This window comes from Ylistrum balloti, unplaced genomic scaffold (genome assembly GCF_031769215.1).
Source record: "Ylistrum balloti isolate Yb309-2 unplaced genomic scaffold, AGI_CSIRO_Ybal_v1 Utg371020, whole genome shotgun sequence".
Taxonomy (NCBI): domain Eukaryota; kingdom Metazoa; phylum Mollusca; class Bivalvia; order Pectinida; family Pectinidae; genus Ylistrum; species Ylistrum balloti.
Genome location: NW_026782567.1, coordinates 43983 through 58433, shown reverse-complemented (window position 1 = coordinate 58433; position 14451 = coordinate 43983). Strand labels below are relative to the sequence as shown.

Genomic DNA, 14451 nt, shown 5'->3' with positions numbered 1-14451 from the left:
CACATGACGTTAATGACATCCCGTAATATACAGTAAAACATGACTTTACTGACACATGACTTTAATGACATCCTGTAATATACAGTAAAACCTGTCTTTACCAACACCTGACTTTACTGACACCTGACTTCACTGACATCCTATAATATACTGCTAAACCTGTTTTAACTGACACTTGACTTTAAGAATACCTGGTATTATCAGACATGATTCTATTGATACAAGGTATAACATTACCACAGGGTACTGGCTGAGGTCGTTGTATGTCCTCCCTGCTATAGTGTTGAGTTGTATCAGGTAGTCAAAGTTAGAAATCTCCCTTTGTACCCATTTCTGTGAATGAAAAAGGGGCAGTGAAATTAACTTTCAGAATATTACTTTAAATGTTTAGGTTTTACAAGCCAAATACAATTGCATTCCAAAGAAATCTTGTCTTTTTTCAAAATTGAACACACAACAGAAACACAATATGTACAACACAGTCAACTAAAAACTATAAGATGGAAAGCACTTGTTCCATGTATATGTGCTTCTCATAAAAACCTTATGAAAGGACGTTCATCATAATTGTGAAATAAAATTTTGCAATATGCCTCATTAACACTCATGAAAATAGATGTTACATTGTCGGATATTGTAGAGGACATACTTGTGTAAGACCTGATGACTTGAGCAGTTCTGCTGGTGATCGTGATCCAAAGTAGATCAGATTTGGCGGACGGAGACCTAGAATGCGACTATAAACTTTGTTTCGGACCTGTAAAGTATAGAAAAAAGAGTTCCTATATGAATACACAGTTGAGAATCATTTTGAAGCATACAATCTGCACACTACTTAAAAGAAATTTTTTGATAAAAAATTAATGAAAATTTACAACTTCATAAAATCAATCAATAATAGAGCCTCTCCCCTCATAACCCCTCCCCCCCACAACCAATGAAAATCTAATTAAACAAATCAGCACCTTAAACAATGGATTACTGAGAAACAGACAGAAATGGTTCATGCTTTTTGCCTCCAGGTCTTTCCAGAGAGCAAAACAAAAATTATTGTGTATAATAGAGAAGTATATATCTCTGATCCTTAACAGTTAATAATAAACTCATTCTCTTTATAACTCCATTGATAAACAGATAAGAATGAAAAGATTAATATGTAAAATAGGGCATATTTATCACATATTACTAAATATGGTCCTAATAGTTTTACAAGTTGTATAGATAAACTGACAATACTGACCTTTGGCTGAAAGTTAACAAAATAGTTAGTCTGATCCACCAGGAACATTTCTAAGGCACTACGGCGCAGGTTGTAGCGACGAAAATGGATTTCTCTCAGTTTGGACACAGCCCACTTGAAGTCTTCACCTCCTGAAATTTGAATATAGCATTGATTTTTATATATCTCTCCAATTACTGGTATCAGTTGTAATAATATTTATTGTCTCAGGTATGCTTTATCTGATAATTGTTGAATTAGCATAAGTTAGGGGAAGATGCGAGATATTTGTCTAGTTTTTCATAGTTTTTCAATAAGCAACCATAGAGTGAATATTGGAAGTTAAAAAGAAAGTACCTTATAAGTATATTGTTTACTCAGGTATTAGAAGTTGAAAAGAACAAGAAATGAATAAAATCATTTAAGATAGCTGTACATTTGATTAGAGTTCCAATGCTAATGTCTCTCTTACCTTCCTCTTTGTTTGAGCTGCAGTCAAAAAAATACACATGTGTTGTTGTAATCTCCAAACGACCTTTGATGACATCCACTAAGGTCACGAGTTCACACTCTTCAGAATGGACCAGTTTTTCTTTGTCGTTGTGTTCACTTGGTCTAAAACACAGAATAAGATGATGTTCATAAAACATTTTGGTTTGGAAAAATATCAAAATAAAACTGAATATTATAAAATATTATGCTTAAATGATTGTTAGATGTATTTCATATATATCAGTAAATATAGAAGTTGTCATGTAAAATTTCCAAGACATTCCTGGTCATCAAAAGTTTTAGTCCAAAGACGTTAAAATATCTCATGTTGCTCCTACAACAGTTTACAAGTAAGAAAACAAAATGAGAATTCTCTCCGATATCAATTTAAATATTTTTACCCTTGAGAACTAATAACATTCCACTCCTCATCTGTGATTGTATCATCTGCAATGTTTTCCTTGGATACCAAAGCTTCCTTAGCAACACTGAGTCGCTTAAGTTGCTCAGAGTCATCTGTTTCATTGATGCCTGTAAAGAAAACAAAGAAATAATTCCTTTGCAATTTCAAATCCTTTTTCCATTTTTGATATTTATTTTTATCTTAAATGAATCAATAATGTAAAATGTCAAAATTTTACTGAAATTCTTTTTCAACCCATTGCTGAAGGAAGGTGAACTAAAAACAGGAGTGAAAACAGAAAATTTTTTATTTCTTTTACGAGCATTATAAGTAAATGGAACTGGCCCATATACATGGTCTATATGAAGAGAGAAGGACACATTTTCCATCCAAATGAAAAAGCAGTAGTCATGCCAGCCAAGGCAATATCATATTTTGGGTTTTTGATAATACATTATCCTCAATTCATACCAAACATGCACAATTGCCAGTCTAAGGAATAACCTTGAGAAACTACAGAAATCTAAAGACTTAACAAGAGGCCCATGGGCCTTAACGGTCATCTGACAAAAAGCAAGCCAAACCTAGAAAGTGGGTTGAGGTCATTCATTTGAACAAACTTGGTAGCCTATCCTCCAAGCATGTTACAGGCCCAATATCAGCACTCATGGACTTTTGCTTGTTGATAAGAAGTCGTTTATTTTAATTTTGACCCCTGTGACAAAGTGGGTTGAGGTCATTCATTTGAATAAATTGGTAGCCTTTCCTCCCAGCATGCTACAGACCCAATATCGGCACTCATAGACTTTTGCTTATTGAGATGAAGTCCTTTGTATATTTTAAAATATTTGACCCCTGTGACCTTGAAAGTGGGCCAAGGTCATTCATTTGAACAAACTTTGTATCCATGCCAGCATGCTAGAGAGTATTTGAGAAGAAGTTATTTAAAGATTTTGACACATTTGACCCCTGTGACCTTGAAAGTTGTTCAAGGTCATTCATTTAAACAAACTTGATAGCCCTTCATCCCAGCATGCCACAGGCACAATATCAGCAATCTGAGCCTTTTGGTTATTGAGAAGAAGTTGTTTAAAGATTTTAACATATTTGACCCCTGTGACCTTTAAAGTGGGTCAAGGTCATTCATTTGAACAAACTTGGTAGTCCTTCATCCCAGCATGTCACAGGCCCAATATCTACACTCTGAGCCTTTTGGTTAATGAGAAGAAGATGTTTAAAGATTTTAACATATTTGACCCCTGTGATTTAAAGTGGGTCAAGGTCATTCATTTGAACAAACTTGGAGAGCTCCATGCACAGTTTCCTCTGTGCCAAGTATTAGCCCCCTAGACCTTCTATATTTGAGAAGAAGTTTTTGATGAAAAGTTTACTCAATTCATACCAAACATCCACAATTGCCAGTCTAAGGAATAACCTTGAGAAACTACAGAAATCTAAAGACTTAAAAATTTGACACAACTTCTAAAGATTATAGAGAGTCAGTCATATTCCGACCGACTTCTATAACAAGACTATAATAAGGACAGTTACAAGCATAATTTTACCCAGATTTCCGACTGACTTCTGTAACAGGACCATATTAAGGACAGTTACAAGCATAATTTTACCCAGATTTCCGACTGACTTCTGTAACAAGACTATAATAAGGACAGTTACAAGCATAATCTTACCCAGATTGTCACGCAGCATCGCCGCCTCAGTATGAAGATCAAAATTGTAGTTTTGGACTAGTTTCACCTTCATGCGTGAGAAATTCTCCTGGTTAGACAGTTTCCAATGATGTGCAGCAATATTTCTAATAAACAGGAACATCAGGGATTTTCATATCTTTAAGATCTGTACTCAATGATATCAATAAAGAACAGTGTTGCATTTTGATTCCAGAATATTTTTCTCTCTTAGTGTCTGCACTTTACATCAAAAAATTGTTTTCACCTAAGAGTAGGGCTCTCACCAAACTGATATATTATTCTCATAAAATCAATTACTTTTAACAGTCTAAATCTTAATCCAAAAATAGAAATAATTTACATAATAGTATATAATCAACACCTGTATAGGTATTTTTGAGACTCTTGATTTGGAACTCTGACAAAAGTAATTATTATGTAAAACTGAGAAACTTCTCCTTTCAAAACAAACCTGTCTGCCCAAGCTCCACGCTCGCCAGTGAAAAAACGCCGTGTAGCTCTCCAGTGGCGGAGGGTAGAAAGTTGCTGGTTACGCAGTTGTGTAGTTATATTTTGAAACCTTCGTATTTCATGTGAGGCTTTGCTTTTAAATGGCTCCATTATCTGAGTCTGCAAGAAATAAATTTGTTTTATATATGGTGAGCTTTACTTTGGAAACTTGAAACATCATGTCACCTGTAGAAATCGCTACAGATTTGAAGTTGTTAAGATGGATAACGGTGAATTCTGAATAATAAGATTAACATTTATGCTGTTTTATATAAATCTTCTCCAATCCCACTCCATTATCACTGATCACCACTCATCCATTAACATATAGCTAAATTTAGTGAGTTATTTAATTTTGAGTTATTACATAATAATCAGGTTTAGAAATATGATATGCTTTACCTGGAACTTGAGTTTGCTGTCCCCTCTTTCACGATTTCGTTTGTGCATGTTGACCATCATGGCTTCCTCACAATCTGTCCAAAAGTCCTTAGTTGCCATCTCAATGTCACCAAACGTGTTCTCCACAAAGTGGTTCATTTGAGGATTCACCTAAAGTGTAGCACACATTCTCAACACAAGTTCTTAATTTGAAATTATCACCTGAAGATTCCACTTCAATAAAATCATAAATTCACAACTAATGTAAGAAATTCATTCCAATAATTCTATTTCAGGAAGCAAAATTACATGTTGTACCAAAATCAAGACATCTACGCAAATCCAATTGAGTTTTGACGACTGACTATTTAAAAAGATATATATACATATATATATATAGATATATATATAGACTTTTCCAATTATATAGTAAAGCTTTAAACAAATAACAGAATGATAAAAACTATCACTCAGACTTATCTAACAGAACGTCAGAAAGTTTTTTTTCTTAAATTTGTGACCAGTTGATAAAAGGAGCCAGAAACTTAATCTGAATCCTTACAAATTATCTGTACACAAAACATTATATATATATAAAAACTCATAAGACTTTTATAAACATAAATAACAGACAAGACTCCTATGTATATAAATAACAGACAAGACCTGTATGTATATAAATAACACACATGTATATAAATAACAGACAAGACTTGTATGTATATAAATAACAAGCAGACTTGTATGTATATAAATAACAGACAAGACTTATATGTATATAAATAACAGACAAGACTTGTATGTATATAAATAACAGACAAGACTTGTATGTATATAAATAACAGACAAGACTTGTATGTATATAAATAACAAGCAGACTTGTATGTATATAAATAACAGACAAGACTTGTATGTATATAAATAACAGACAAGACTTGTATGTATATAAATAACAGGCAGACTTGTATGTATATAAATAACAGACAAGACTTGTTTGTACATAAATTACAGACAAGACTTGTATGTATATAAATAACACACAAGACTTTTATGTATATAAATTACAGACAAGACTTGTATGTCTATAAATAACACACAAGACTTGTATGTATATAAATAACAGACAAGACTTGTATGTATATAAATAACAGGCAGACTTGTACGTATATAAATAACAGACAAGACCTGTGTGTATATAAATAACAGACAAGACCTGTATGTATATAAATAACAGACAAGACATGCATGTATATAAATAACAGGCGGACTTGTATGTATATAAATAACAGGCAGACTTGTACGTATATAAATAACAGACAAGACTTGTATGTATATAAATAACAGACAAGACTTGTATGTATATAAATAACAGGCAGACTTGTATGTATATAAATAACAGACAAGACTTGTATGTATATAAATAACAGACAAGACTTGTATGTATATAAATAACAGGCAGACTTGTATGTATATAAATAACAGACAAGACTTGTATGTATATAAATAACAGACAAGACTTGTATGTATATAAATAACAGACAAGACTTGTATGTATATAAATAACAAGCAGACTTGTATGTATATAAATAACAGACAAGACTTGTATGTATATAAATAACAGACAAGACTTGTATGTATATAAATAACAGGCAGACTTGTTTGTATATAAATAACAGACAAGACTTGTATGTATATAAATAACAGACAAGACTTGTATATATATAAATAACAGACTAGACTTGTATGAGACAGAGTCATAGATGTAAAGCATGCGAATTTCTCCTTGAATTATCTCCCCACTGATGGTATACAGCCCCCTTATATATTGTACTTACATAGTTTTCCACAAACAGAGTCCATTCCTCTGTGAGACAGTAGGCCCTGAAATCGTCGAAAAAAGTTGGACTTCTGGCAGTTGGAGGCAAGTTTGGCAGGTGGAGGTCAAGATTCAGAAGGTCAAAGGCTTTGTCAATGAGCGCCTTTAATACTGGTATTAGAAAGGAGTAGTTGTCTGTATTCTCTGTAAAAATAAACACAATATCAGTGTTTTGTAATTGTTGAATACAGGAGATTTGATCAAGTCAACATAAAGGATATTAATGTAAATCTGACACAGTAATTTATCTGGCCAAAAAGGATAATTCAATTTTCTACTTTTAAAATCATGAACCTTTATATTATAACAGCTGTTCCAGTCAATAGGACAATAATGTTTCATTTATATATAACGTGAGGACAATGTTAGAAAAAAAAACAAATTAATATTTAAATAAATCTCAAAATGATGAATTACTGAGGATATATATTAAATAATGCATGCATTACCAGAATTATTCAAAATTTCTAATTAATTCATATTTTATAATTAAAAGATCAAACACATCACCAGTTTGTATAGGAAGTGTCTCCCTACCTGTGACAGCTTTGACGATGATGGTGTGGAGGTTGCCAATGATGTATGAAGCTTCGGCAGAACTAGAGATGAGCTTTGTCTGGACAAGGTTATGAAGCTTTGCTGTTGCTACAGCACACAACTGTAATATAACACAAAATTATTTGTCATGATTTTAGCAAGATTTAATCAAACACTCACTTATAGCTTCCATCTATCTACAATGCACAAATTCCATCCATTCATTTTTTATCATAAGTCCATTGACAAGTCAGCTACGGCCATACTGGTGAAGTGACTTGAACCAAAATATTTCCAGGTTTAGAATTTATTATGATGTGTTAAAATATCTCCAATGTCTGAAAAGTGATTACACTAATAGACAACAGTACACAGTGTATAGTATACCTCCAGGTTAGGATGTTTGGCAAAGAGTATGAGGAGGTTAAGTCCGAGACGAGCCATTTCTTTCCATCCTCCGTCCGATTCCACATCCCACACGGAGAGAATGTCTAACAGAGTCATCGTGTCTTCAATCAGCTGTAAAACCAGGTCACAGAAACAGCATTATAAATATGTCTCTGTGATTTCAAATAAAAAAGGTTCTTTCCATTTTATCAAGAATTTGACTGATTCTGAACTTACAAAATTTCCCTTAATCAGAATATTCCAACAGAAGTATTTAAAAGACAAAATAACCTCCAGATGAAGAATAACTAATACTGCTGTTTACACAACTGCAGTAAATCAGAAACTACAGGATAATGTTTTGAAAATGCAAAATTTTAATTATTTAATTTTATATCCAATTAACTACTTTCAAACAGCAGATTTGTTTTTAAATATGAGGCCTCGGTTAATTAATGTTATTTCTTATAAGATATTGGTTTTCACACCTCTAACATGCATCTGAGATTACAATTTTCAAGTACATTTAATATCACAGTATGTAATGATTATAATTCTCAATAATCATTATAATAATCATGATTACAAAAAACCCATTATAATCATGATAACAAAAATCATTATAATCGTGATAACAAAAATCATTATAATCATGATTACACAAATCATTATAATCATGATTACAAAAATCATTATAATCATGATTACAAAAATCATTATAATCATGATTACAAAAATCATTATAATCATGATTGCAAAAATCATTATAATTATCATTATAAATTATGTTCATATTTTATTTCATTTCAAACTTCACAAAAACAAATCATACAATTTTACATATTTTTACATTTTCTTTACCTTGAAAAAAGCATAAAGATGATATAAAGATAAATTCATTATCATTTGATACAAGTTTGGCAGTTTTATAAAAAGACATGATGACAATTGGTTAAAAAGATATTTACACCAAATCTATTAGATTCTCTTGTCTTGAGTTAATGTGTATGTAATTCTTACTGATCAGATAGTTAGGGTGTGTTTATACTGGTTTTAATTATTTCTATAATTTATCAATATCTTCTATCTTTGTAAACTATCTATTTAAACTTTTCTTTAATAAGTTTCCAATTTCTAGAAATAATATCAGTAAAACATGACTGCTTGAATAAACTATCCTCATGTGTCATTTATGAATAACTGTCCCTTTGTATCATTGTTAAATAAACAGATTTTTCAAATGTGACCTTCGACCCATTAACTTTGACTGCTGATTACCTTGACATGATATGTGGAGAGGTTCTCCAATCTTGAAATATGATATTGATTGAGAATCAGACATGATAGACAGACATGGCTGTTAAGACGTCTAGTTCAGTTACTATTTTGAGCTGGAGACACAATGCGGTTTATTGGTAAACAGAAATACTATTACAGTAGTCAAGATATACTTGTAAGAATTTTTTTTTCAAAAAACATTTTAAAGAATATGGTATTCTAACTCATACAATAAAAATTAACACATTCATTAATTATTAAATTAATATGTCATGCAAGACAATCATTATTTATCACATGACTACTGTTTTCCTGGGTTAAACAGCACATCGTTTGTATCACAGTATTAGCTTATGTTATATGTTATTTTGTGATGTAATAATATTGCATTGGCATGATATGCCTGTAAGTGTTCCGACATTAATGATGTCAAAATGCAGAAATTGATCAACCAAGTCAATATGACAGCAAGGATGATTTCAAAAACAATATCTTTTTCTGCCATACTTGCGCTCCAGTTATAAAAATAGGAAAGTTCATCTGTGACAATAAGGCTGACAGTCATCTTCATCAAACAATGTAACAAACCTATACTTAAATGAAGATAGTAAAAAAAAAAAAAAAAATATTAATGACCAATTGATTAAAATAACCAAACAGCGATTTCTTATATTAATGGTGTGGAGAATGATTAGTGGTGATCTAATAAGTCATGGTGTGGATCAAGGACTTCAATGGATGTGGATCAGGAAGGACTCTAAATTTGCAATGCATCATGGGTAGGATAAGGTTGGCCTGGGAAATTGTTTGGTAAGACATGGTGTCATTTTGAATTGGTTAACTTATAAATAATTGGTAATATTTTCATTTTTTTTTTAATAATTTCCTTCAAGTAATAAAAATCTGTGTAATTTATGCATCTTTTTCGTATATCATTTGTGTTTTCTAGCTATCATCTAAACCTTTCAGTCATTGAAATAATAACATTATGTAAAAATTAGAACAAGTCACTGATTTAAACTAAATCCATCCTTTGAAGGTCGATATGTCGTAAAAAAGTGTAAATAGACAATCAACAGTAACCCAGCAGATTTTACTCCATGGTTAAACTTCTTCTTGATCTGTCATGATCTAATAGTTACTTTGGACAAATCTTAAAGCTAAGAAATATTTATCGAAAAAGATTAGCTATCAAGGAAAAATACAGAACATAATTTTTTTGGCGATAAACAAGGAGAGTAACCATGAGTTTTAAGACCATATACCCTAACATTCAAATTAATGTGCAGTTGTGGTAACAAACATTGTCCGAAATACTTCCTACACACATCGTACACACATCGTACATACATTGTACACATCGTACACATTGTACACATCGTACACACATCGTACATACATTGTACACATCGTACATACATTGTACACATCGTACACACATCATACACATCTTACACACATCGTACATACATTGTACACACATCATACACACATGCACATGCGCACACACACACACACACATGATAAAGAAACTAGCGCAAAATTGTGCAATATGACTGCACATTTTGAGCAATTTGGTAACAAATGGTTACATAATATTTTTTTAAATGAAACAGAAAACTCACTACAGTACTTATGACAGAATAATGACCATAGGCATATCAAATGCTGATCAGCTACTGTAAATATCATTTCTAACTTCCACAATTATCCAAATACAACTGACCGTGACTTAGCATCTGTAGCGTTTAATTTCACACTTAAGAGAATAGTGAATGGTGTGTACTTGGCAACAAAAATTAACAGTATATTGGTATATACATGACAAGTCAATAACATCCAGGTCTCCCATGTGAAAAATCACAACACTTAAATCTACCTCGGTTTATATTTTTTTCTTTACAAAATAAAAGCAAAATGAAAGTAACACAGAAATAATGAAATAAAAATAATAACCATGTTGACCTTTCTTAGATTTTAGATGATTTGTTGTCAAGGCTAAAAGGGACGTCCATGTTATGTTTACATATATAACAAGTGTCTGTACACAAAGACTGGCCACTTGTGGCACTTTGTAAACAAACACTCTAAATTACTAGTGTATATAACTATTCAGTCTGTACCTGATAGATCTACATGTCTGTGACCTAAATATAATGGCTTAATTAAGAAATTACTTAATTTACCTAGCTGTTCTAAATTTATATATATTTATAGTCACACATCTTTGCAATAGAATTGTACACCATGCCACAGATGTGAGATGGCAAATTATGTTCAGTTTTCCTGTAGTTCACAAATTGTGTTCACACATCCTGTGCACAATATTTAACATTATGCAATCCCACAACTGCACATATCAAATTTACAGAGTATGAAATTAACACTTTTGTACCAACAAACTGGTTAAAGTGAGTTTTAATATTGAAGCTGAAGAATGAAATGAGAGCCTGAATCCCATGTAAGATAGACGTGATAAAATTCCACATGGTGAATCTGTACAAAAAGAGAATCAAATGTGCACAGAAATTGCCACTCCAAAAAATTGCAGATAATATATTCAACAGCTCAGAAAGGAAAAACACGTCTGATTTCTACATGCTCAATTAACTAACAATCTCTACAACTTTTACTTCATAACATTTTAAAGTGCACTGAATCAAGAATTATCTTACCTCAACCCAAATATTTTTTTTTCAAAAAAATGGTCACATTTTTTCTTTGATTGTAAGGTTTTTATCTTATTTCAATTTATTGTAAATCATTCCTTGCCGAACAAACACAAAGCACTTAAAAATAAAAAAAACTTAAATGTTCACAGTATCTTCTAAAATTATATTACAATGGGAAACTAACTAGATAACTAATATATCTATATAATATAGAACGTAAATTTTCCACAATTCATTATCAGAAAGAAAATCACACTTAACACAACCCAGTAATAAATCAAAATTCCTGACAAAATATCAAAGTCACTTTGATCATACTTTTCAAAGGGATAAAAATTTTGAAAGAAACACTTAAACAGAATTCGAGGAAAATTGGGCAAAATGCACTTAATGTATAACATAATATTTGTATTCTAATATTTCTTAATCATGGTGTAAAGTTACTTCCATGCTATTTTTCTCTGACAACCAAAAAACAAAATAAAGACACCAGGAACTATTTCTGATTTTCCTGTAGACATCAAGAAAAATTTCCTACCTGTCACAATGCTTAGGCTACATAATCTGCTACCTTATTGTAAAGGATTAAAACATTATCATATATGAGTCAGGATACTTTAAAAAACAACATTCCATGACAGAAGGAGATATACAGAGGACTGAGAGAAATACAGGGATAGAGGATGCATGGTGGCCATTTATTATTTCAATGGCAACAGAGTCTTGCGGTGAATTGTAACCATTTTACTTACAAATGAGCCTTCTGAACTTTCCTACAAATCAAAGGTGGCTGAGAAATGTTTCATCTGACAATTAAATGAGCAAATAAAAAAAAAAATTTTAAAGAAAATCTGACGTATACAAAACAAGAGGCCTAGTGACCATGACGATCATCTGAATAAAGCAATATTGAAGATAAAGGTTAAAGGGTAGTTATCAAGTTTCATGAAACAGAAATTGTGACACTGAATATAGTAAGTCAGTAAGACTTTTAAGAAAATCTGACGTATACAAAACAAGAGGCCTAGTGACCATGACGATCATCTGAATAAAGCAATATTGAATATAAAGGTTAAAGGGTAGTTATCAAGTTTCATGAAACAGAAATTGTGACACTGAATATAGTAAGTCAGTAAGACTTTTAAGAAAATCTGACATATACAAAACAAGAGGCCTAGTGACCTTGACGATCACCTTAATAAAGCAATATTGAACATAAAGGTTAAAGGGTAATAATCAAATGTCATGAAACAGAAATTGTGACACTGAATATAGTAAGCCAGTGTCAATACATGCATGCCATCAAAACTGTCTTCCTATACTGATAATTCCAGTGGGAAATAATCAAAGTTATGCTCAGCAATACTATTATTCTATGAAAATTACAAAAAAGTTTAAAAAAAAATTTTAAATCAAAGCACCTGAAGATGTTTTGATTCATACTGAGCATTTGATTCTACCATATCTGGGTGTTAATTTGACTCCATTTGGCCCCACCCATCAGCCACTGGAGGTCAGCTAGGATCAATGTGGGCATACCATCAAACCATCATCCTCCACTCATAATTCTAACAAAGTTTGAAATATTTCCACCAGAAATTAAATAAATTATACTCGAAAATCTAGTTTTCCCAAATTAATTATATTAAAATGTAACCCCTTCACGAGGGGAAATGTGAGACCCTGGGGCCATGAAATTCACAATTTTGGTTTAGCATGTTAAGATTCTACTATCCCTAAGAGCATTTGATTCTATTATATATAGGTGTTGAGAAAATTTTTTTTTTGAAATCTGAGTCTAATTGACCCCATTTGGCCCCATCCATTAACCCCTGGAAGTCAGCCAGAATCAATATAGGCATACCATCAAGCCATCATCCTTCACTGATAATTCTAACCAAATTTGAAATATTTCCAATGGAAATTAAACAAATTATGCTCAAAGATATCTAGGGCCATGAAATTCACAATTTTGGTTAAGCTTGTTAAGATGCTTCTATCCATGAAGAGAATTTGATTCTACCACATCTGCAGGTTGAGAAGATTTTAAAAATTTCTATCCCTTAGAGCATTTGATTCTAATATATCTGGGTGTTCAGACTAAGATCTGAGTCAATTTGACCCCTTTAGGCCCCATCTCTGAGGCCCTTGTGGGGTGGGAACTGTATAATTCACATTTTTGCTTCATCTTAGGCTAGGAAAAATTTCATTGAACTCGGATCAGGAGTTTTAGAGAAGAAGTAGAAAATGTTAAATAGTTTACGGACACACGACGCACTAGATCACCATGAGATCTTTGTCTCAGGCGACCTAAAAAGCTACAACGCATCAACAACAGGTACACCAAAAGACAGACATATGTATCAGATATATGTAAAATGGTGAAAGAATTCAAATTAAATTACAGAAAAAAAGTATCAAAATAAAACAGCTGATCAATATTTGATTCTCTGCTGTTCAATGATCTTACCCTTTCTGTGAATTTATCTTCCTTGCAGGATAAAAGGTTGACGTCTGCTTGCATGAAGTGTCGAACCAGTCTGACAAGTTCAATGGCATTTTCTGTTGGACCTGCCACTGCTTGTCCTGATGAAATGAAGAAATCTGACTACACCTTCCAAATCTTAGAGTTTGTATGGGGGTTTACTTAATAGTTGAAATGTTTGATCAGCACCTGCATAATCATTTGCACAGGGAATACATATTTACCGTGCTGAACTTGAGCTATAATATCAAAGTGTCTAATATCTTCAGAAGAATCTGTCAACACTTTCTTCCCACTACAACTTCCATCTAGTTTATAAATCTATTAGAGAATTTGTAAATATTATCCTATAGACAATTTCAAAGTCATTGTAACATTATTTCTTATGATGTTGGAACACAAGTTACGACTCAACAATTATGTAGACACAAGTGTTTTAACAGAACAACAATTGTGTAGACACAAATGTTTTAACAGAAGTTTGACATGAGAATTATGTTAAGTACCATCACAGAAGTTA

At 32.0% G+C, this 14451-nt stretch overlaps 1 protein-coding gene across 1 annotated transcript in view; it reads right to left on the bottom strand.

The window, feature by feature from the left end:
- Positions 1-14451, bottom strand: part of LOC132560144 (neurobeachin-like protein 1) — a 63804-nt gene that overhangs the window by 14017 nt on the left and 35336 nt on the right. The window contains exons 32-44 of the mRNA XM_060224793.1: positions 13917-14032; positions 12199-12219; positions 7497-7628; positions 7110-7230; positions 6532-6716; positions 4718-4867; positions 4278-4435; positions 3806-3930; positions 2113-2242; positions 1692-1834; positions 1241-1371; positions 650-757; positions 238-333 (exon numbers count right to left, since the gene is read on the bottom strand). Of these exons, the coding sequence (XP_060080776.1) occupies positions 238-333; positions 650-757; positions 1241-1371; positions 1692-1834; positions 2113-2242; positions 3806-3930; positions 4278-4435; positions 4718-4867; positions 6532-6716; positions 7110-7230; positions 7497-7628; positions 12199-12219; positions 13917-14032 (1616 nt within the window). The remainder of the gene's footprint in view (positions 1-237; positions 334-649; positions 758-1240; positions 1372-1691; positions 1835-2112; positions 2243-3805; positions 3931-4277; positions 4436-4717; positions 4868-6531; positions 6717-7109; positions 7231-7496; positions 7629-12198; positions 12220-13916; positions 14033-14451) is intronic.